Source organism: Ranitomeya variabilis, chromosome 3 (assembly GCF_051348905.1).
Source record: "Ranitomeya variabilis isolate aRanVar5 chromosome 3, aRanVar5.hap1, whole genome shotgun sequence".
In the NCBI taxonomy this organism is placed as follows: Eukaryota; Metazoa; Chordata; class Amphibia; order Anura; family Dendrobatidae; genus Ranitomeya; species Ranitomeya variabilis.
In genome coordinates, this window is record NC_135234.1 from 709,126,990 (window position 1) to 709,152,646 (window position 25,657).

Sequence of the window (25,657 nt, forward strand, 5' to 3'; positions counted from 1 at the left end):
TGAAAAACCAAAAATTGTCATCTTTAAGATACTTAAATCCAATTTGCATAATAATTTGGAATATGGTGTAGAAACAAGTCCTGGACCGACCATTGGTTTAATGAATTGAACATAGAGCATGGATTTTCCTGTATTGTGCTTGTATAAAACTGGCCATACATTGATTTTACACATTTTGACAGACATTTAAAGGAGCATTCTGGTTGAAGCTAATTTTTTACTTATGCGTTAGATACCGGTTAGATCAGTGTGAGTGCCAAAGATCTCCCATTGTCCACTGTCTGCAAGACTTTGGTCAATAGAGGTTGATAGGAGCAACAGGGTGAATGAACATTTAAGGTCTATGGTGTTAAGATACCAAAATAGCCAAAAGTTTCCTTCTGCTACCTTCACCAGTCCTAGAAATTTTAGCGGAGCGACCAGGCATATGTGCAGCATGCAGCTTCAACTCCTCTTGACCATGGCCAGGGGAGAAGACTACAACTTGCTTGACAGCTCAATTTCTAACTCTGCATATGATGAGAATATTCTCTAATCCTTACAACTAGTTGGTTAAACAGAAATGTATACAAGGGACAAGTTTAAAGAAGCCCTCCCATTAACTTTTTTTTACCTCTAAACTAAAGATGAGTGAACTCGGTCTGGTGCTGAACTCTGAACATTGACTTCTGCTGGAAGTCTGTTTTACAGTTCGGGGAGGAGAGACTTTTTCAGCTCCAAAGTTCAAGTCCCTGTTGATTTCAATGGGGTTTGGGTTTAGGTTCAAGTTCAGGTACAGGTCTGATACCAGAACTGAACTTTGGACAAAAGTTCGGATGAACCTGAACTAACACGGGTCAACTCAACCCTTCTCTAAACCTATGCAAATGTTAGAGTACTATGGTGTTAGCATGTTCAATATACCCAGCGATCACTGTCTTTTCTGGTATGCAGCGCCGCTCCTCCTCTGATTCACGTGATGGTGATTCAGACTTTCCTGATTAGACTGCGCTCTATGTGTGACCCGGAGAGTCTGAATCGCCTATGAAGCATCAGAACGTGGCCTATAGGCTTATGTTGTGAAGGAGACTTGCAGGCTCACGCATAAACCGCAGTGGGATCCAGAAAGTCTGAATTGCCGACACGTGACTCAGAAGAGGAGCGGTGCTGTATACCGGAGAAGATGACGATTGATGAGTATACTGCCAATAACATGTCATGAAGTTACATAGCTCTGAAATGGATCAGTACCAGCAGCAGACATGTCCGGCTTTTCAAAAGTCACTGAATTACTTTCAAGGTCAAAATATTGAAGATTGTGAAAGGCGTTGGGTCCACCATGATCCAGAGGCTTGTGTGAAATCTTGTATTTCTCATGACGTAACCTGCAAAATAAAATTTGAAAAAGACGTTGAGTTTTGTTAAAAAAAAACTAAACGCACTTGATTTCCTGCACACACCGTATATTAATTAACTCGAAGGAGGTAGACTGGAAAAACGAGGTAGAAGAGTCATGAAGGCCATGCCGAAAACCTGCAGTGTCTGACTGAATTGATGGCATGCACTGAGTCTGTCAGCAGAAAATGACTGTTCAAGCCAGATCGATGAAAATAAGTAGGACAGGTGCACTAATCTGGCCACGCCATGAATACACAGAGCTCCGGTGTTTGGTTTTAAGGGCAGAGACAGACTGCCGTATTTCTCTTGACCTCGTACTGGCTGTCGGCTCTCTTGACCTGAGCTTGACAGCTGCATAGTAATCCATCACGCTGTCTTGCTCAGGTCAGGAGAGGTGCCGGGCCAGTCCGTGCAGTGCGATGCGATTCTCACACGAGAAATACGGCAGTCTGTCTCTGCCCTAACAGTCATTCTGTCCTGACAGACTCCTTTTAATTTTGCATTCACACATCCATATGTTCAGGTCAGAGTATGTATGGACTGGCTGCGGGTCTCCTAATCCAGACTTGGCAGCCTCATATACACTTCTGGAGTTGTCAAATTTGGGTTAGGAGACCCACGTTCAGTCTGTGTATTGCGTTTTGTACTCAAACTGTGGCACATGGATGTGTGGATGCGGCATATGGCTTCTAAGACAGATTTGTTTTTGACATTTTTACTAAATTTACCATCATTTTTTTTTTTTTAAAGTGAGTAGGGCTTGGCAGAAGGGGGGAATGGCCAACTGCGACCGGATAGATTCTCTGTAATTTGCAGCAGAAAGTGGCCTAAATTGTAACAAAAATCTAGTCCAGCACATAACTGGTGTAGAATTCTGATTCTGGCACATTTTTCTCAATATTCATTAGGTGGCGTGTGACTCGTCATAAATTTGCCACATCTTACATCAATGTACTTTTCATTAAGACTATACTAAGAAACTTGTCTTGAAGACCAGTCTTGAAGAACCAGCCTCAAAGCCTTGACTACTTTTCTACTGGGAAAATTATACAGAATCTTATTTATCGGCAATGAAACTGCAGTTACTGTCAAAATCCTTAAATGTCAATTAAAAAATAGTGGCTGTAAAATAACAGAGGTGACCATGCTATGGAGCGATAATTTTGGTATCACTTTTTTCTTTTATTTAATGTAGGGAACATTTTCAACTTTGATAAGAAATTCCATGACATTTAGGTTTAATTGATAAATGAGAACAGAAAAATAGCAACTAGGAGTTTGTCATTTTCTAATAAATTCTAGAAATGTCATCATGCAGCTCTACTAATTAACAGTCTGTTAAGGCATATCCTACATAGGGTTTAAGGTTTATCCCTATACTAATTTGTGGCATATGGCTTGATAAGGTCACCAGTTAATGATTGGTTGGGTCCTAACTGGTAAAACATAAGGCCTAAGGATATTACCACCTTGTATTAAGGTGTACAGAATTATCAGACAGCTTTCCTCACGTGAAATGGGCCTAAAAAAAGAAATTTGACTGACTCTGAAAAGAAAAACATTATTAAAAATATTATACAGTGATGCACACTGTTGTGTTGTGATCACAGAACCAGCAAAATTGTTGTCGCAGATAAGTAGTCAACAGAGTCGCAAAAAAAAAATCAGTTGAGAAAAAAAGTCACACATCAACTGGCAAAGATTTGAGAAGAATCAATCATGAAGCGACCAGGAGGCCATTATCCTCCAGTGCTGTCATATTCCAGAACTGCAACCTTCCTGGAGGCCCACGGAGGTTGAAGTTCAGGGTTCAAAGACATGGCCATGGTAAGGTAGGCTAAAACCCGACCACCACTGTGCAAGACACAGAAGCACAAGGTGTTCAGTGCTCAGGACATGGTCAAGGTAAGGAGGCTGAAACCGACCACCACTGAGCAAGACACAGAAGCACAAGGTGTTCAGTGCTCAGGACATGGTCAAGGTAAGGAGGCTGACACCTGACCACCACTGAGCAAGACATAGAAGTACAAGGTGATCAGTGCTCAGAGACATGGCCGAGGTAAGAAGGCTGAAACCGACCACCACTGAGCAAGATACAGAAGTACAAGGTGATCAGTGCTCAGAGACATGGCAGAGGTAAGGAGGCTGAAACCGACCACCACTGAGCAAGATACAGAAGTACAAGGTGTTCAGTGCTCAGAGACATGGCTGAGGTAAGAAGGATGAAACCGACCACCACTAAAAAAGACACATTAGTACAAGGTGTTCAGTGCTCAGAGACATGGCCGAGGTAAGGAGGCTGAAACCAACCACCACTGAGCAAGATACAGAAGTACAAGGTGTTCAGTGCTCAGAGACATGGCCGAGGTAAGAAAGGCTGAAACCGACCACCACTGAGCAAGACACAGAAAGTGAAACATTAACACTGGGCCAAGAAATATCTGAAGACAAAAGAAGATTTTATGGACTGATGAGATGAGAGTGACTTGGGATGAACTAGATGGATGGGCCGGGGGCTGGATCAGTAATGGACACAGACCTCCATTTCAACTGCAAGATGAAGGTGGGGTCCTGATAGGATTGCTATTATTAAAGGGAACCTGTCACCTGAATTTGGCGGGACCAGTTTTGGGTCATATGGGCGGGGTTTTCGGGTGTTTGATTCACCCTTTCCTTACCCGCTGGCTGCATGCTGGCCGCAATATTGGATTGAAGTTCATTCTCTGTCCTCCGGAGTACATGCCAGCGCAAGGCAATATTGCCATATGTACACACATGGGAGAGACATATCAATCAACTGGAGGAGGGTGAAGGGAAGCTGGCCGGGGACCGCATCTCACTAGTCAGCAGAGAAAAGTTGTTTACTTTGCAACTGCACAGCGCTTTTTTTTTTTTTTAAAGAGTGATTTGGCTTAAAAGGGGTATTCCCATCTTCAAGATCATATCCCAATATGTAGTAGGTGTAATAATAATAATATTAGCAAATACTTCCAATTAGAAATGTAGTATAGTTTTTCCGATTTGCTATGCCTCTTTCCTCATGTACAGGCATTGCAGGACCTTATGTATCCATGGTTACGACCACTGATATAGTGACAGTTAGCTATTTGCTAGTGGTTGTAACTAAGGATACCTAAGGTCCTGTAATGCCTGCACGAGGAAAGAGACATAGTGAATCAGAATAACTATACTTCATTTCTAATTGAAGGTATTTGCTAATATTATTATTATTACACCTACTACGCATTGAAATAGGATCTTGTTGATGGGAATACCTCTTTAAGTTCCCTTTCAAGGTGGAAGAGTAGAAATTGTTACAGATATATTTCCTCTTACAGTATATCTGGAAATATTATTATTATTATTATTATTATTATTATTATATCTATGTTCTTTGGATAAGCACATTCCCTGTCACACTGTAGAGCTCACCGCTTTCCAGTGCCGTGGGAGAGATCCTGCTTGTTGATTTCCTCTTGGATTTCTTCTTCGGTTACAGTTAGCAGTACGGATTTTGCATTGTAGTTTATTTCATTCTGCAAAACACATCACAATAATAAGACTCAGGAGAGCGAAGTGTTCACACGCCATGTAAAATAATGTTACTGCTAATTAGACCAAAATATTCTTAATTAGACAGAAACTAGATTGTAAACATTTACGGGAGGACTCTGGTGAGTAGTCTGTATTGCCAGTTTGTTTTTCTTTTAATTAAACTATTTATTGTCCTCTAAACCTTTATATCTGATGAGTCTTTTGATTCCTCTTTTTCTTTAGCCGTAACTTCTTCTGGTTCAGTTGTGGGCTCCTCCAGCACAGGATGCACAGGCATGCTCTCCGGGTGAACGAGGATCTCGTGTGGCACCATGGGATGTTTCCATGATGCTGGGGTGAACACCTCCCATGGATCAGCCTGGCCAAATGTACCTGAAATAACACATGAAATGTAAGTACAGTTTGTATCATTTCCATTGCTCAATGTCCCCGTGTAGAACTATTAGGTTTACAGAATTTTAACCCGGTGTAACAGGCCAGATTAACCTCCCTACCCAGATTATACCCGGGGTATAAATTGGACTAGGCCAGTTTATACCATAGTGATGTAACATCATTGATGTTCTGACTTAATTGTAATAGCATTTATGCCTGGAGAGTGGAGACCCATGCTTTTTACCAGGGTCAATTGTCCTTTTTTTGTCTATATTAATTGTGTTTGTAATTATTGATTAATAAAGTATTGTTTTTTTACCTAATTGTATAGAACTCCATTTTTTGGATTTTATACACACACAATGCTGCAGGGTGCGGTTAGTGGCCATCTCAGTCTGCAGCAGGGCAGCGCTCATGTGATAATGAATTCATCTATTCTCTCATGCAAAGACAGATCCAATATGTGATGTCTGCATGGAGAGTAATTACCATAAATGCCTGAGTGCCGCTGTAGTGCGTTAGGGTATATTTCCACGCTGCGCACTTGCAGCGCTTTGGACGCAGTGGAAACCCCGCTCCGCCCAAAGCACCGCCCCCTGTTGTACACGCGTTGTAAAACTTTACAACCTGAACGACCACGGCTTGCCCCCCCACTAGTTTTGATCCTGGGTATGCCCATGAGCACCGCCATTGATTCTGTGCCAAATTCAGCTCTGCTGCTTCACTGAGTGAAATCTGTTATAAGGTTGACACGTTTTGCCTCAAAACCTCCTGTGTGACCCAGCTCTGTGTTTGTTTCCTGTTCGCTAAGCCGACTCTGCTGCATTGCTGTTCTACATTGTTGCACCAGTTTCCATGACTTCTACTTTGCTTTGTTAGATCCAGTAGTTCCAGTTCTGCTCACATAGTCGCCGTCGTATTGTAAATGCCTATGGTAACTCTGTACACTCAGCTCAGGATTAGGGAAAGAATAGGATATAAGTTAGTATTTAGGTAGTGATAGATAGGAACTTTAGGAGCCGGAGTAGTTACAGACAGATTATGATAGGCAGTGGTGGGCCTATTATTGTATTAGTATAAGTATTGTTAGTATAGTGTTAATGTAGGAAAGTAATGTACGCTGTGTTTTGGAATGTAAGGTAGGTGAAAGGTTAGATCATTCCAACAACAGACTGCAGGAACAGATAAGTTTCAATGTTTGGGAAGAGCCCAGCATGGGAGGGGATGAGGTCAAGCAAAATAGGGAAGCAGTTCCTGGTTTTAGTCAGATGGGGTTAGTATGTGAGTTCAGGTTGAAGTGGCAGTGGGCTTATGCACATAGAGCACATAGCGTTCTGACAGCCTGAGGTTGTACAGAATTTCCTATGAACAATTCGGTAGCATCCGGAGCCTATGGCCCAATTCAGGGACTGAGGAGTGTGCCTTATTCCCTTCCATACAGAGGAAGCTGCGAGAAAATGTGTGAAAGAAACGTAGTGGCTCTTGGAAGTGCCGTGGGGGCAGGCGGGAAATCCCTGGGGCTGACAGGAGGATCAAGTGTAGGGATAATCCGAGCTGAACGTAAGCAGAGTCTTGAAATGTACTGTGTTGATGAAAATGGATCTGGAGGGTGCTGTGCCCGATACTGCGTGTTAAAGGCTTTTGTATCTGAACTGTCCAGTAAAGTCGAATTTATTATAAAGAACCAGGTGCCCCCCTGTTTGTGCGGCTGATCCTGGACCTAAGGACGTGGATGCAGGGGAGACGTCTGACCTGAAAGTGAGTACACTGCATTGTACACAGCACAACATTGGTGGACTGGGACACACTGAAGAAGCAGCAGCGCGCCCACAGCTACTGCCCTGGGCACCTTACACATGTACACAGCTTTCTCCTGAGCATGAGCTGTAAGGAAAAATGTTATCTGACCTATATTTATACAATAATTGTGCTGTAAATTTACCGTTAGGCTGGGATCACAGCTTTTGATGCAGTTTTTTTTGCGCCAAACCCAAAAACGTATTTTTATAAATATCTGTATAATGGGAATTGGGAAATTGTATTATGCCGTACTTGTGTCTTGTGTCTGTACTTGTGTTGTTTCACATGTTGTCATTAATTAATTCAATTGACAGGGATGTGTAATCTCCCCGGATTCCCACTGATTAATGTAGATAACCATGGCACTTACACAGAAAGATCACAAGATAATTGGGTCTATTAACTCAAGTTCAGATTGACTGAGAGTACTTGAAAGTCGATTTCCTCCAGGGAGGTTATGCTTTCTGTGGAAGCCAAAATTCAATCGCTGCCAACGCCAGCAGCTAATTCATTGTATTAAATTAGCAGAATTAGATTAGCAGAGTAAGTCACAGTTCAGACCAATGTATGTGTCTAAAGGTACCTTCACACGAAGCGACGCTGCAGCGATAGCGACAACGATGCCGATCGCTGCAGCGTCGCTGTTTGATCGCTGGGGAGCTGTCACACAGACCGTTCTCCAGCGACCAACGATGCCGAGGTCCCCGGGTAACCAGGGTAAACATCGGGTTGCTAAGCGCAGGGCCGCGCTTAGTAACCCGATGTTTACCCTGGTTACCAGCGTAAAAGTAAAAAAAACAAACAGTACATGCTCACCTGCGCGTCCCCCAGCCTCTGCTTCCTGACACTGACTGAGCTCCGGCCCTAACAGCACAGCGGTGACGTCACCGCTGTGCTTTCACTTTCGGGCCGGCGCTCAGTAAGTGTCAGGAAGCAGTCGCTGGGGGACGCGCAGGTGAGTATGTACTGTTTGTTTTTTTTACTTTTACGCTGGTAACCAGGGTAAACATCGGGTTACTAAGCGCGGCCCTGCGCTTGGTAACCCGATGTTTACCCTGGTTACCAGTGTAAAACATCGCTGGTATCGTTGCTTTTGCTTTCAAACACAACGATACACGGCGATCGGACGACCAAATAAAGTTCTGGACTTTATTCAGCGACCAGCGACATCACAGCAGGATCCTGATCACTGCTGCGTGTCAAACTAAACGATATCGCTAGCGAGGACGCTGCAACGTCACGGATCGCTAGCGATATCGTTACAAAGTCGTTTCGTGTGAAGGTTCCTTTAATTAGGGTAGGGAGGGAAAAAACATTTGCAGAGGTGTATGGGCCTAAAGAATGTATTTCTGGGACGAGTCTTAATTACATTAACCAAAGATGAGTCTTAACCAACATGAGGGAATGTTACCCCGGACCAACTCCCGGGATTATGCAGTTGGATGGCGTAATGTACGGTACTCAGACCCCTCTTGTCTTTCCAGGTATATTAACAGCGTTACATTGATTTCATCATAAAACCAGTGTTACGCCCATTTCTCTAACGTGTCCCAGGAGCTGTTTTTCAACAGGACATCATCATCAGACCACATTTTGCCTGTTCTACTGTGAGCAGCCTGGGTGGCCTAAATGTGCTACAATGGCCTGCAGCGTCTCCGGACTTGTCTCCCATAATGCTAATCTGGGACGTCATTGGTTGGCAATTTAAAAGGAGCTGCCAGCAGCGGATCTTGATGATTTGAATGTCCACGTGCATTTAGCATGGCAGAATATTCCTCGGACAGCCATTAATCATCTCATTGATAGCGGCCATGGTAAGTGGTGTAAGTGTGCGGATTTTTGCATGGGGTGCTCATACTTGATACTGAATAAATTGACATGATTTTCAAACTTTGTTTCCATTTATTCATAATCTGCATAACATTACATGTCTATCCATCCTCAGATTTCCATAACCTCACAAGTTTTCCTTTTTCACAACTTCAAAGTTGAGCAGTGTATTACAGATGTTGCATAATGCTGTCAACTGGTGGGATACAGGTCCTGAGACCACCACTGACCGGTCCAAAAACCCCTCTGAAGTCCACAGCTCAGGCATGAGCGGAGAGTATAGAGCGGTGCATGGGCTCAATAGTAAGTCTATGGATCTATGCACAGCTCTGTGACAGTAAATGTACAGACATATAGACTCAGCTTGCACACTGGTCTGTGCACAAAGCTCATACAGGGGTTGCGCACTTTAGAGCAGTGTTTTGATCAATTGAAGGGGTCTGCGGTCCGGAACCCAACCAATCAGCAACAACATGCTGTATCTGTAATATATAAAAACTGTTTTATGACATTTACACTTTAAAGGGAACCTGTCAGCAGGTTTTCGCTATGGACTCTGAGAGCAGCATGATGTAGTAACAGAGGCCTTGATTTCACCGATGTATCACTTATCAGGACTGTTTGGGGCAGATTTAATAAAATCCCTGTTTTCTCTGCTGAAGATGTAGCAGTGCTATGAAAGCTGAGCTCTGTATAACCCCGCCCACACCACTGATTGGTAGCTTTCTGTGTACACTGTACATTGTCAGCAAGCTGTCAATCAGTGGTGGGGGCGGGGTTACACAGATAATTTGGCCTGGCTTGCACACAACACCTAGTACTAGTGATAATCTGCTGATGAAACACTGATTGTAGTGAAATGACAACACATCATGCTGCTCTCAAATTAAGTAGCAAAACATGCTGACAGATTCCCTTTAATTGACCAGCCAAGGTGTCCAGTATTTTATTTTTTTTACCCAGGCCTTATCATTGGTCATAATAAGTTGATTTTTAAAATTCACCTCAATTTAATTTACACTGTGTCTCCTGAATTGCTGGAGCAGAGACTAGCACAGGTACAGCAAGGCCTGCGAGGCATAAAATCGCTCCAGTTAAAAGCTCCTTCCTCACCAATAAGCTGCAGGTGCTTCGCGGTTTGAGAAGCAGTGATTTAGACACTTCTTACAGTATTGTTAAAAAAAATTACTAACCTGCAAAAAGTGTGATACGATTATAGCAACACATACAAACACTAACCTATGAACTCTCCATCAATGCTCCAGAGCCGCGCTGCACAGTCTAACGATGACGATAACACAACTTTATCCTCATCTATCACCTCAAGTCTAAAAAATTAAAAGAAAACTTAGTTATTAATCTAAAATATGTTTTAATAAAGCATAAAACACTGGGCTCATAATGTGTAATACAAAATAGGGAGAATGAATAAAAGCTAGAAAGGGGCGGAAATGTCGCCTGAAATGTTGCACATTGCACAGAATGTGCAGATGCTGGACTTCCCCCTAGGTGCTGTCTCTGCGGATGTACGCAGCACTGCAGTGGGAATACCTTGAGGACTCAGGAGTAAATAATATGCAACGAGTGTTGATGCCAGGAGCATATACAGAGAGAACAGTGCGGCAGTAAAAGAACAATATATGGGCCAATAGCACATCATAATGCACAGTACCACGGTCTTTGGCGATGACAGTGAGCCCCTTTGCGGCTGCCGATTTTGCACCAATGGAATGTCCACCCCTGGTTGATGGCTGTAATTTTGCTTTTTGATTGAGGAAACATTTTGTAAGCATAAAGAAGTGCGAGGCACTAGTTTTTTATTGGACTGGTATTGTTTTGCTCAGAAGGGGTATCAGCACACACAGACTTCAGGTTGCATTGCATGTATATATTTAATAATACATTATAGGAGCCATTCTTGCTGCACCTTTTCAGCCTTCATACTAGTGTGAAAGTCTAAAATATGTTTTAATGTTGCCAGAAATAAAAATGTGGTCACATTTTTAATCATTAACGTTTCTCGTTTAAGCACTCTCATAACAAAAAGGATTTTGTTTAGTTCAAATCACTGCTCTTTTTTCTCTTTAATTTGAATATATAAATACAGTATATATGCGGTCAGTAGAGAGGACTTGCACATGACTTATTCCTTCCTACGACCATACTAATGACCAGGGGGCACTCATTACGGTTGGGAAAAAGGGAATTCCACCAGATAAATAGGAAAGGGTTCTTTACTGTTAGAGCAGTCAGAATGTGGAATGCCGACCACAAGAGGTAGTAATGGCAGACAATGGAACAGCTTTGAAAAAAAAAGGGCTGGATGATTTTCTCGATACATATAACATTGTGAGTTACAGTTAAATTAGTGACAAAATGTAAATGGTGGAAAAAGGTTGAACATGATGGACCTAGGTCTTTTTGCAACCTATGCAACTATGTAACTATAAATGACATGGACACTTTTGATGACATTTTTTTAAACAAAATCTGTCACCCCAAAATCACTATTTAAACTAAGCCTGTAGTTACGGTATATAGAGAAGTTACCCCATGTAAAGACCATAGTCTTGTGCATAAATAGCATTTTGTGTGATAAGCAAATTACGATGTTCGTTGCACCCTTAGCTGTGACCAAGAGATTTGATGCACCACTCTGATCCCTCATTTAGCATGGACCGTCACCTCCCTCTGTATTGACTGGTTGCGCTCACTTGGACGGAGTAAGAGCTGCTGTAAAAGATTCTTTTGGTGTGCGTGCAGTGTAACATCAGTAATGAATGTGGGTGCTCCCAGCTCTCTCCTCTCTCTGCTGTATCAATGCATTCCTCACCCTCTCCTCCTCTTTCAAAAGCCGCTTCCAGGACAGTTTGTGCAACAGAAAACATAATTTCATCCAACGAATAAAAATGTTGCTCTTTCGACGGATAATCAACAGGCTCTTTACACTGCGAGATTATTGTGACACCCTGAGTGCAGGGCACCCAGTACACTGGGCTTGGGTCAGATCCTTTCTTGCTGTCATGGGGGTGTGACAACACAGTATTTATTTTTAATTAACTGAGTAGGCCCAGAATCATAAACTGTTGTCTGAAGTATTGACTCTTCTTGTAGGACGAATATTTACCTGTAATATTATCTCCTACAGTTTATTTTCTGCTATCTTTGCAAAACAGTAATACATGGCCACTGAACAATTATGTTTGCTGATATGTTGATTGCATACATTGTCCATGCCAGACAGCTTGATGGCATTCCAAACAGAGGAGGAACAACTATGCAAATAGATTACATAAACAATGCATATTGGCCTTATTCACACCTCTCTCTGACCTCTGGATGCTGGTTGAAGGTCAGTTGTGACCTATATAAAGAGCGTTTTCTTCCGTGTGACTCTACAGGATATCATCTTACGGGACTACAGCCCCAGCTGGACGAACACAGGACTGCTTCATTAACCATCACTGAAACCCCAGGGATGTTTTAAAGAATCCACTTTGGGACAATCTGGTCACTTTGTCACATACCTCAATGCTCTCGGTTATCTTCCTAAGCTTGTCATTACCTCCTTTCTGTGGGGGCCTGCCAAAAGCGGGGAGCCACTGGTGGGGGTATTCAGCACTGGAAGCAGCTCTAATCCCGGCGAGTCAGCGGAAAGGTGATTGGTGGTTCAATATATTATTGCCACACTGTTTTACCCTCACCCTGTGTGGTCTGTGTAGAGTTCTGCCCACAGGGAGAGAGCACAGGCGTTCAGTGGTATGAGCCCTTGTCCATGCAGTCTTTCTAAAGACAGCCGGGCCAGCAAATGAAAACACCCACTGACCCCTGTGTCTCCACAGGGGGTTTGGTGGCCATGCCCATTGCCTGGCGCTCTGGTGCACAGTGACAATCAGGGGCTGACTGGCCCAGGTGGCAAAGAGGCAAATGCCCCCCGGGCCACTCCCCCAGCAGCTGTTCAGGGCCGGCTGCCTGGTGGTGGCTACAGCCACACAGCAAATTGTGCACAGCCATGTCCGCTGTACTGTGACGCGGCCGGCAGCAGACACAGCCGCATCACAGTTAGCGCACATGTCTGCGCTGGGGCCGGGAGCTATGCTTGGCTGTCACCTTGACAGCTGCACAGCTTCTGCTCCCTTCATGTTCTCTATACTTCCAGGTTAGGTGTCGGGCATGCGCGATGGCATCCTCACGCACGCGCCGACATGTCCCGAATGCTAGAAGCAGAGAGGTGCTGCAGGGGAGCGACTGGTGAGGTAAGTATGAAAAACTTTTTTGTTTTCTTTATAAAATAAATTTAATGGTGGCTAACTGCAAGTGATTAAGTGGGGGGTGTAAGGAGACTGTGCAGCGCCCCAGAGTCCTGGTCGTTGCAGTACTGTGGCTCCGCCGCTATGGGGAGCTATGGTACGTCTGATGGCACTGAAGGAGTTCGTCTAACCAGGTATCACAGACACCAATACATTTCACAGCCGGGCCTCCGGGGGGAGCTAAGGGTTCTATTCACTAGGCCACTCCCCACCATAGTGGGTAAACTGGGGGTCAGGCAGGAAGTTAGATCAGAAGCTGACTGGGTTGGAACCAGGCAACACCTTGTGGCAGAGGGTGTTGCAGGGGAAGATACAGTAGGGTCTCTGTCAGGGGTGGGATCCTGACAGAGGCTTGGCAACTTGAACGAACGTAACGGGACCGTGCCTGCTCAGCATAGCGGCGGTGCCCAAGGAGGGACCAGAAGCGAGATAGATTGTGCTGAGTGAGAAACGAGATCATAGCAATAGGAGAATACCAGTAGGAGTCGTGCTGTAAGACCGAGGCAACATCCTACTGAGGCGCGTGACCGGTGGCCGGAACGCCGAGGGAGTATTATAATATCCAGCTTCAAGCAATACTCTAAACAGCGGCAGGACAGTCAGTCTAAGGCGGGCTGTCTAACTTAAATCACCTATGCAGTCTTGGGGGGCAACTTGTGGAGAGGGGCGACTCTAGGGTCCCGGAAGAGCTCCGAGCCTACCCGTCAAACGGGTGCCGTCCCAACCAGAACATCAGGGAGGGACGGAGGATTAGCAGAACATCATCTAATCGAGTTGTGAGGGAACTTAAGAAACAGACACAACAGTTGTGGGGACTTTCCGTAAGCACAGCAGGGAAGGACCACAACACATAGCGCAAGCAGGAAGGCACAGATTTCCACCTGTGAAGAGAACTCTGGAGGTGCCATTGGACCGGCCGGACTTGCGCAGCCTGGTGAACCCTATTCCGGACTGAGGACCCAGAGATCTTCAGTAAAGAGGTAAAGAGACTGCAACCTGGTGTCCTCGTTATTTACCGCGACCTGCACCCCACAACTGCACCGCTACAGCCACTACCATCATCCATCATATCTACCACTGACTGTGCGCCCCTCGGCAGGGTCACGGATCGGGCCTAGCCACCGTGACAACCCCAGAGCAGAGACTCAGAGGCCCGGTACCGGGTACCCCTCGGCCCTGCGGCAGTGGGGGCGCTACAATTTCACATGATGGAATTTGGGGGTTAAAGGAGACTGCACATGATGGAGTGAGGGGGTAAGTGGGGCTGCACATGATGAAGGGGAGTGGGGCTGGACATGATGGAGTTTAGTAGATAAAGGAGACTGCACATGATGAAGTGGGGAGAGTGGGGCTGTACATTGTGGAATGGGGCCGCAAATGATGATGTGGGGGTAAGGGGGATTGCGCATGATGAAGGGAGAGTGGGACTGCACATGAAGTGGGGGGAAAGGGGGACTGCACATGATGAAGTGGGAGAAAGTAAGGGGGACTGCACATGATGAAATGGGGGAGTGGGGCTGCACATGATGAAGTGGGGGGTAAGGGGGACTGCATATGATGAATTGGGGGTTAAGAGGGACTGCACATGATGAAGTGGGGAGAGTGGGGCTGTACATTGTGGAATAGAGCCGCACATGATGATGTGGGGGTAAGGGGGATTGCGCATGATGAAGGGAGAATGGGACTGCACATGAAGTGGGGGGGTAAGGGGGACTGCACATGATGAAGTGGGAGGGAGTAAGGGGGACTGCACATGATGAAATGGGGGAGTGGGGCTGCACATGATGAAGTGGGGGGTAAGGGGGACTGCACATGATGAAGTGGGGGGTAAGGTGAACTAAACATGAAGTGGGGGTAATGGGGACTGCTCATGATAAAGTGGGGGGTAAGATGGACTGCACATGAAGTGGGGGGTAAGGGTGACTGCACATGATGAAGTGGGGGGTAAGGGTACTGCACATGATGAAGTGGGTGGGTAATGGGGACTGCACATGATGAAGTGGGGGGAAGGGGACTGCAAGACTGCACATGATGAAGTGTGTCTGAGGTGGGACTGCTCATGATTAAATGGAAGGGGGATAGGGGGCTGCAAATGATGAACGGGCACTGCAGGTGAAGTGAGGGGGTGATAGGGGACTGCAATGAATGAAGTAAGGGGACTTCAAATTAAAGTGGGGGGACTGCAAATGATGAATTCAGTGTGAGAGACAGGGGACAGCAATTTAATTGAAGGTGGGGAGAGCAAATGATCAATTGAAAAGGGGGTGGGGAGAGCAAATGATGATCTAGGGGAAGAACAAATAATGAATTTTAAGGGAGGGGGAGTAAATGCTGTATTGAATGTGGGGTAGAGCAGTTGATAATGAATAGAGGGTGGGAGAGAAAGACATGACAATGAATTGGGGCGGGAGGGGCATGTAACTATAATGAATCGGGGTTAGGGTTAGACTGGTAGGTACATAGCGGGGAGCGTTGAGGATGAAGTGACTGGTAATGAATTGGGGGAAAGGGTACAGGTGCTAATTAATTTATATATTAAATGGGGAAAGTGGCTATTTATAGTTAGTGGGTGCACAGTGGTGGATTATAATTTATATTTGGAATGATGGGATAATAATTATAATTTATTTCTATAGTGCCAACATATTCTGCAACACTTTACATTTTAGAGGGGACTTGTGCAGACAATGGACATTAAGCATAACAATAAACACATAGATCAACAGATACCAAAAGGAATGAGGGCCCCTCTCGCAAACTTAGAATCTATGAGGTTGCATAATAACCAAATATATATTGATTGTGGGTGCACCTGTTATGACCCCAATGGCAGAGGGTCTCAGGAATAATGCTAAGTCTGTAAATACAGAAAACCAGCTCATAGGGCAGTGGTAACTGGGCTGACCATATAACTAATCCTAGCACCACAAATACCAGCAGCCAGGGAACGTTCCTACGTTGATCCTAGACGTCTCGCGCCAGCCGGAGAGCTAACTACCCCTAGAAGGGAAAAGAAAGACCTTTCTTGCCTCCAGAGGAAATACCCCAAAAGTTGGATAGAAAGCCCCCCACAAATAATAACGGTGAGGTAAGAGGAAAAGACAAACATAAGAATGAGCTAGGTATTTAGCAAAGAGAGGCCCACTAGCTAATAGCAGAATATAGAAAGATAACTTATATGGTCAGCAAAAAATCCTATCAAAAATATCCACACTGGAAATTCAAGAACCCCCGAACCGTCTAACGGCCCGGGGGGAGAACACCAGCCCCCTAGAGCTTCCAGCAAGGTCAGGAATCACATTTAGTACAAGCTGGACAAAAATGATAGCAAACAAATAACCCAAAAAACAAAGAAGCAAGACTTAGCTTAATTTTGCACGAACCAGGACCAGCAAACAGAATGTGTCTGATAACACCGATGCCAGGCACTGGACTAAGGTTCCAGGAGGTTTATATAGCAACACCCCTGAAGTAACGACCCAGCTGGGTGCAAACTGAGGGAAGGAAATCCCAGAGTCATATCACTAGTAACCACAAGAGGGAGCCAAAAAAGTCTAATTCACAACAGTACCCCCCCTTAAGGAGGGGTCAGCGAACCCTCACCAAGACCACCAGGGCGATCAGGATGAGCAGCGTGAAAGGCACGAACTAAATTGGCCGCATGCACATCAGAGGCAACCACCCAGGAATTATCCTCCTGACCATAACCCTTCCACTTGACCAAATACTGAAGCCTCCGCCTGGAGAGACGAGAATCCAAGATCTTCTCCACCACGTACTCCAACTCGCCCTCAACCAACACCGGAGCAGGAGGCTCAGCAGAAGGAACCACAGGCACAACGTAGCGTCGTAACAAAGACCTATGGAACACGTTGTGAATGGCAAACGAAACCGGAAGATCCAAGCGAAAGGACACTGGATTAAGGATTTCCAATATCTTGTAAGGACCGATGAAGCGAGGCTTAAATTTAGGAGAGGAGACCTTCATAGGAACAAATCGAGAAGACAGCCACACCAAATCCCCAACACGAAGTCGGGGACCCACACCGCGGCGGCGGTTGGCAAAACGCTGAGCCTTCTCCTGTGACAATTTTAAGTTGTCCACCACATGATTCCAGATCTGCTGCAACCTATCCACCACAGAATCTACCCCAGGACAGTCAGAAGGCTCCACATGTCCCGAGGAAAAACGAGGATGGAAACCAGAGTTGCAGAAAAATGGCGAAACCAAAGTAGCGGAACTAGCCCGATTATTTAGGGCAAACTCAGCCAACGGCAAGAAGGTCACCCAATCATCCTGATCTGCTGAAACAAAACACCTCAAGTAAGCCTCCAGAGTCTGATTAGTTCGCTCAGTTTGTCCATTAGTCTGAGGATGAAAGGCAGACGAGAACGACAAATCAATGCCCATCCTAGCACAAAAGGATCGCCAGAACCTGGAAACAAACTGGGATCCTCTGTCAGACACAATATTCTCAGGAATGCCGTGTAAACGAACCACATTCTGAAGGAACACAGGAACCAGATCGGAAGAGGAAGGCAGCTTAGGCAAGGGCACCAAATGGACCATTTTTGAAAAACGATCACATACCACCCAGATGACAGACATACCCCGAGACACCGGGAGATCAGAAATGAAATCCATGGAAATATGTGTCCAAGGCCTCTTCGGGACAGGCAAGGGCAAGAGCAACCCGCTGGCACGGGAACAGCAAGGCTTAGCTCGAGCACAAGTCCCACAGGACTGCACAAATGACCGTACATCCCGTGACAAGGAAGGCCACCAAAATGACCTAGCCACCAGATCTCTGGTGCCAAAAATTCCCGGATGACCTGCCAACACCGAGGAATGAACCTCGGAAATGACTCTGCTAGTCCACTTATCAGGAACAAACAGTCTGTCAGGTGGACAAGAGTCAGGTCTACCAGCTTGAAATCTCTGCAACACACGTCGCAAATCAGGAGAAATGGCTGACAAAATAACTCCTTCTTTAAGAATACCAACAGGTTCTGTGACTCCAGGAGAGTCAGGCACAAAGCTCCTTGAAAGAGCATCCGCTTTCACATTCTTTGAACCTGGTAAATACGAGACCACAAAGTCAAAACGGGAGAAAAACAATGACCAGCGGGCCTGTCTAGGATTCAAGCGTTTAGCAGACTCGAGATACATCAAATTTTTGTGATCAGTCAAGACCACCACACGATGCTTAGCACCCTCGAGCCAATGACGCCACTCCTCAAATGCCCACTTCATGGCCAGTAATTCCCGATTGCTAACATCATAATTCCGCTCAGCAGGCGAAAACTTCCTAGAGAAGAAAGCACATGGTTTCATTACCGAGCAACCAGGGCCTCTCTGTGACAAAACGGCCCCTGCCCCAATCTCAGAAGCATCCACCTCGACCTGAAAGGGAAGTGAGACATCAGGCTGGCACAAAACAGGCGCCGAAGTAAACCGGCGCTTCAACTCCTGGAACGCCTCCACGGCTGCAGGAGCCCAGTTAGCAACATCAGAACCTTTCTTGGTCATATCTGTCAAAGGTTTAACAACGCTAGAAAAATTAGCGATAAAACGACGGTAGAAGTTAGCAAAACCCAAGAACTTCTGAAGACTCTTCACTGACGTGGGTTGAGTCCACTCATGAATAGCTCGGACCTTGACTGGGTCCATCTCCACAGCAGAAGGGGAAAAAATAAACCCCAAAAAGGGAACTTTCTGTACTCCAAAGAGACACTTTGAGCCTTTAACAAACAAGGCATTCTCACGCAAAACCTGAAACACCATCCTGACCTGCTCCACATGTGAGTCCCAATCTTCAGAGAAAACCAGAATATCGTCCAGATAAACAATCATAAATTTATCCAGATACTTCCGGAAAATATCATGCATAAAGGACTGAAATACTGAGGGAGCATTAGAAAGCCCAAAAGGCATCACCAAGTACTCAAAATGACCTTCGGGCGTATTAAATGCAGTCTTCCATTCATCACCTTGCTTAATGCGCACAAGGTTGTACGCACCACGAAGATCTATCTTGGTGAACCACTTGGCACCCTTAATCCGGGTAAACAAGTCCGACAAGAGAGGCAAAGGATACTGAAATTTTACAGTGATTTTATTCAGAAGCCGATAGTCAATACAAGGTCTCAAAGATCCGTCCTTCTTGGCCACAAAAAAGAATCCCGCACCAAGAGGGGAAGAGGATGGACGGATATGCCCCTTCTCCAGAGACTCCTTGATATATGAACGCATTGCGGCATGCTCAGGTACAGACAGATTAAATAATCTTCCCTTAGGAAATTTACTACCTGGAATCAAATCTATGGCGCAGTCACAGTCCCTATGAGGAGGCAGAGCACTGGATCTGGACTCACTGAATACATCCTGATAATCAGACAAATACTCAGGAACTTCCGAAGGAGTAGAGGAAGCAATAGACACCGGCGGGGAATCAGCATGAATTCCCTGACAGCCCCAACTTGACACAGACATTGCCTTCCAATCCAAGACTGGATTGTGGGTCTGTAACCATGGCAGACCCAAAACGACCAAATCATGCATTTTATGCAGAACAAGAAAACGAATCACCTCCCGATGTTCAGGAGTCATGCACATGGTCACCTGCGTCCAAAACTGCGGTTTATTTTCCGCCAATGGCGTAGCATCAATACCTCTAAGAGGAATAGGATTTACTAACGGTTCAAGAACAAAACCACAGCGCTTGGCAAATGACAGATCCATAAGACTCAGGGCGGCACCTGAATCCACAAACGCCATAACAGGGTAAGAAGACAAAGAGCAAATTAAAGTCACAGACAAAATAAATTTAGGTTGCAAATTACCAATGGCGACAGGACTAACAACCCTTGTTAGGCGTTTAGTGCATGCTGATATAACATGTGTAGAATCACCACAGTAAAAACACAACCCATTCTGACGTCTATGATTTTTCCGTTCATTTCTAGTCTGAATTCTATCACATTGCATTAAATCAGGTGTTTGTTCAGACAACACCACCAGAGGATTAGCGGTTTTGCGCTCCAGCAAACGCCGGTCAATTTGAATAGCAAGCGCCATAGAATCATTCAGACTTGTAGGAATGGGGAAACCCACCATCACATTCTTAATGGCTTCAGAAAGGCCATTTCTGAAATTTGCGGCCAGAGCACACTCATTCCACTGAGTAAGCACGGACCATTTCCGAAATTTTTGGCAATACACTTCAGCTTCATCCTGACCCTGAGAAATAGCCAGCAAGGCTTTTTCTGCCTGAATTTCAAGATTGGGTTCCTCGTAAAGCAATCCGAGCGCCAGAAAAAACGCATCAATATTCGCCAATGCCGGATCTCCTGGCGCTAGCGAGAAAGCCCAATCCTGAGGGTCGCCCCGCAAAAAAGAAATAACAATTTTAACTTGCTGAGCTGAATCTCCAGATGAACGGGGTCTCAGAGAAAGAAACAATTTACAATTATTCTTGAAATTCCTAAACCTAAATCGGTCTCCAGAAAACAATTCCGGAATAGGTATTTTAGGTTCAGACATAGGACTACTGGTAACAAAATCTTGTATACCCTGCACACGAGCTGCCATCTGGTCTACACTTGTAATCAAGGTCTGGACATTCATGTCTGCAGCAAGCACAAGCCACTCAAAGGTAAAGGGGAGGAAGAGAAGGAAAGAAAAAAAAAAACTCAGAATTTCCTTTCTTATTATCCCACTTCTGCAATGCTTTAAACATTCAATGTTGTCCTGGCATACTGTTATGACCCCAATGGCAGAGGGTCTCAGGAATAATGCTAAGTCTGTAAATACAGAAAACCAGCTCATAGGGCAGTGGTAACTGGGCTGACCATATAACTAATCCTAGCACCACAAATACCAGCAGCCGGGGAACGTTCCTACGTTGATCCTAGACGTCTCGCGCCAGCCGGAGAGCTAACTACCCCTAGAAGGGAAAAGAAAGACCTTTCTTGCCTCCAGAGGAAATACCCCAAAAGTTGGATAGAAAGCCCCCCACAAATAATAACGGTGAGGTAAGAGGAAAAGACAAACATAAGAATGAGCTAGGTATTTAGCAAAGAGAGGCCCACTAGCTAATAGCAGAATATAGAAAGATAACTTATATGGTCAGCAAAAAATCCTATCAAAAATATCCACACTGGAAATTCAAGAACCCCCGAACCGTCTAACGGCCCGGGGGGAGAACACCAGCCCCCTAGAGCTTCCAGCAAGGTCAGGAATCACATTTAGTACAAGCTGGCCAAAAATGATAGCAAACAAATAACCCAAAAAACAAAGAAGCAAGACTTAGCTTAATTTTGCACGAACCAGGACCAGCAAACAGGAGCAAACAGAATGTGTCTGATAACACCGATGCCAGGCACTGGACTAAGGTTCCAGGAGGTTTATATAGCAACACCCCTGAAGTAACGACCAAGCTGGGTGCAAACTGAGGGAAGGAAATCCCAGAGTCATATCACTAGTAACCACAAGAGGGAGCCAAAAAAGTCTAATTCACAACATGCACCTCTGTATTCAGATGTGTAGTGTAGAAGAAAGGGAAAAAGTGGGGAATGTGCTCTTGAAGCCGTGCTTTAGGTAACTGTGTTATTTTGTGCAGAGACGAGTCCTGGCTGGAAGAAGTGACGGCGGTCTGTGCTGGATGAAAATGAAAAGCAAAGATGAAGGACTTCAGCTAGAGACATCACTAGTGAGTCAGTGTATTACCTATACACTGACACTATACACTGTATATTATATACAAAGCTCCTGTGTATAATGTCACTGGCAGTGGTGATCTGTATTACAGATCTCCTGTGTATAATGTCACCAGTGATCACTGTATTATCTTTACACTGACAGTAAATACAGAGTTCCTGTATACAATGGCACTTAGTATTGTGCTTTTTTCAAATTAATGATCAGTATTGTAGTATACAAGTTGTAAAAGGTGTACACTCCCTGACAGAAGTTATGTCGCTTATCCATGTTATGTAAAAAAAAAAGGTTATAACCTGACGTTAAATTCATCCATTGGTTGTATAAATTATTCTTTTGAAAGCTGAAACCCTCCAAAATGTGGTTTAGGTTAAGAAAATAAATTGTCATCAATGCAGAAATATTGATCAGTTAATGGACACAGAATGGTCAGATTTTAGCAAGACAAAAGTTTTATTGTCGGTCATATAATGCACCCAATCCTAGTTTACATCCTCACCTGTGCTCAGTAAATGATCGGTTAATTGGTGTGTGTGTATAAAAAGAAACCCAGCATCCCAGACCTTCACTTGAACTGCAACTTAGGCTCTGACAATATGCCAAAAATCCACCCTGAGACCAAAGCCTGGATTATCAAGAGACCAGATCCACTGCAGAGGTGGCGGGCACCTTTAATGTGTCTCAGCATCAAGTACAAAGAATTCGAAAAAGATTTGAAGAGACTGGAGATGTGTTTGATAAGCCCAGGTCCGACAGACCCCGCAAGACAACTGCTCAGGAGGAATGTTTTTTGGTTAGAAAATCCAAAGCAAGCCCCTCTTCCACTGCAGCAGAGCTCCAACAGGCCTGGTCACTTCAAGTCCCTGTGTCAACTAGAACAGTTTGTAGGATTCTGTCTCGAAATGGCCTCCATGGTTGAATCAGTGCCCAGAAGCCAGCACTAAACAAAAGGCAAATAAAAAACCGTGTGACATTTGCAAAGTCCCACAGCCTGCTAAACAGATTGATGCTGGAAAAGTGGCAGAAGGTGGATTTCTCTGATGAATCTTCAGTATAATTACACCACAGCCGCTGCAAATACTGCAGGAGACCTACTGGAGCCCGTATGGATCCAAAATACACCCAGAAAACAGTTAAATTTGGTGGTGGAAAGATCATGGTCTGGGGTTACATTCAGTATGGTTGCGTGAGAAACGTTAGCAAGGTGGAAGGCAATATCAATAGCCTAAAATATCAAGAAGTATTAGGTACCTCTTATATTCCAAATCATAAAAGGGGTCAAATTCTGCAGCAGGATGGTGCTCCATCTCATTCATTCATCTCTACAACAAAGTTCCTCCAGGCAAAAAAGATCAAGGTGCACAAGGACTGGCCAGCCCAGTCACTAGACATGAACATCATTGAGCATGTTTGGGGTAGGATGAAAGAGGAAGCTTGGAAGACAAAACCAAAGAATCTAGGTGAACTCTGGGAGCCATGTAAGACTGCATTCTTTGCTATTCCTGATGACTTCATTAATAAATTGTATGAATCATTGTTGAACTGCATGGATGCAGTCCTTCAAGCTCATGGAAGTCAAATAAAATATTAAATATGACTCTAATAGCACCACAACTTCATTCACCAATGTTATGCAACGTATATTTGTATTTTAAGTTAATTGTTTGAATATCACATTACTTTCTGTGGGCGTCAAAACTTTTGTCTTGCCAAAATCTGACCATTCTGGGTCCATTAACTGATCAATATTTCTGCATTGATGACTGTTAAATATTAATTATTAATTGAGTTATTCTTATTCTGTACTGAGCACATTGCTTCTTGCTGACATTACAAACAGCTATTTCTGTGTATGTAGCTCAGAGTATAAGTCAATGCCATATACAGGGAACACGTGGTCTGTGGGACATATAAATAATGTCTCTTAGGAGGGTGGGGGGCTTTTGTCACGTGGGAGCTGCCACCTCCTGACTTCACCATCATTCTCCATGGACATCAGACAAGACACGACACAAGGAAGGAATAGCCGGTAACCATGATGACTTCAGAGTTCACAGACAGACGGGTTTTACCATTCAGGACTTTGGGAAAGATGAGTAACAAGACAAGCGCTGATATTTACACATGGACAATCTGTTCGTAACTATTTCATCTACTTTTATGTTTTGCTGCAATGTGGTTTTTCTGTGGACAATTCAATAAACCACTATACTTTTTATGAGAATACCATGACATTTTTCTTTAAGAGTAAGCTCCTGGTGAATAGTCCTGATTAAATAAATGTGCAAAATAAGCATATTTAACAATGACAATTTATTTTCTTAACCTAAACCACATTTTGGAGTGTTTCAGCTTTCAAAAGAATAATTTATACAACCAATGGATGAACTTAACGTCAGGTTATAAGCTTTTATTTACATAACATGGACAAGCGACATAACTTCTGTCAGGGAGTGTATGGTGGCATCATTGCTCATTGGTCTTTGTATAGAGTGTAGTTTCATGTAGAGGTAATGGTGATATTATAATATTATGTATTCGCTGTGTAGTGGTGATAGTACTAGGCACTGTGTAGCTGTATTGTTGTATGTATGTTTGTAAGTAAGCTCAGTTATAGCACCATATCTAAGTAAGCTTGGTTCTGGTACTGTATCAATGTAGTAATCTAGATTATGGTACTGTATGTATGTCGTAATCTCGGTTCTGCTCCAGTTTCTATGTAGCAGGCTTGGTTCCATGTAGTAGCTCGGTTCTGCTCCCATATCTCTGGAGTAAGCTCGGTTCTGCTGCCATATCTCTGCAGTAAGCTCGGTTCTGCTCCCATATTTCTGTAGTAAGCTCTGTTCTGCTCCCATATCTCTGTAGTAAGCTCTGTTCTGCTCACATATCTCTGTAGTAAGCTCGGTTCTGCTCCCATATCTCTGTAGTAAGCTCTGTTCTGCTCACACATCTCTGTAGTAAGCTCGGTGCTGCTCCCTTATCTCTGTAGTAAGCTCTGTTCTGCTGCCATATCTCTGCAGTAAGCTCGGTTCTGCTGCCATATCTCTGCAGTAAGCTCGGTTCTGCTCCCATATCTCTGTAGTAAGCCCGGTTCTGCTTCCATATCTCTGTAGTAAGCTCGGTTCTGCTCACATATCTCTGTAGTAAGCTCGGTTCTGCTCCCATATCTCTGCAGTAAGCTCGGTTCTGCTCCCATATCTCTGTAGTAAGCTCGGTTCTGCTTCCATATCTCTGTAGTAAGCTCGGTTCTGCTCCCATATCTCTGGAGTAAGCTCGGTTCTGCTCCCATATCTTTGTAGTAAGCTCAGTTCTGCTCCCATATCTCTGTAGTAAGCTCGGTTCTGCTCCCATATCTCTGCAGTAAGCTCGGTTCTGCTCCCATATCTCTGTAGTAACCTCGGTTCTGCTCCCATATCTCTGCAGTAAGCTCGGTTCTGCTTCCACATCTTTGTAGTAAACTCGGTTCTGCTCCCATATCTCTGTAGTAAGCCCGGTTCTGCTCCCATATCTCTGGAGTAAGCTCGGTTCTGCTCCCATATCTCTGTAGTAAGCTCAGTTCTGCTCCCATATCTCCATAGTAAGCTCGGTTCTGCTCCCATATCTGTGCAGTAAGCTCGGTTCTGCTCCCATATCTCTGTAGTAAGCTCGGTTCTGTTCCCATATCTCTGCAATAAGTGCCTTTCTGCTCCCT

At 44.6% G+C, this 25,657-nt stretch overlaps 1 protein-coding gene across 1 annotated transcript in view; it reads right to left on the reverse strand.

Annotated features, from left to right (window-relative positions):
• Window positions 1-627: 627 nt before the first annotated feature.
• LOC143817775 (cilia- and flagella-associated protein 337-like) overlaps window positions 628-25,657 on the reverse strand; it is a 263,091-nt gene continuing 238,061 nt past the window's right edge. Inside the window, exons 27-30 of the mRNA XM_077299254.1 lie at window positions 10,177-10,265; window positions 5,114-5,304; window positions 4,810-4,913; window positions 628-1,364 (exon numbers count right to left, since the gene is read on the reverse strand). Of these exons, the coding sequence (XP_077155369.1) occupies window positions 1,196-1,364; window positions 4,810-4,913; window positions 5,114-5,304; window positions 10,177-10,265 (553 nt within the window). The 3' untranslated portion in view covers window positions 628-1,195. The remainder of the gene's footprint in view (window positions 1,365-4,809; window positions 4,914-5,113; window positions 5,305-10,176; window positions 10,266-25,657) is intronic.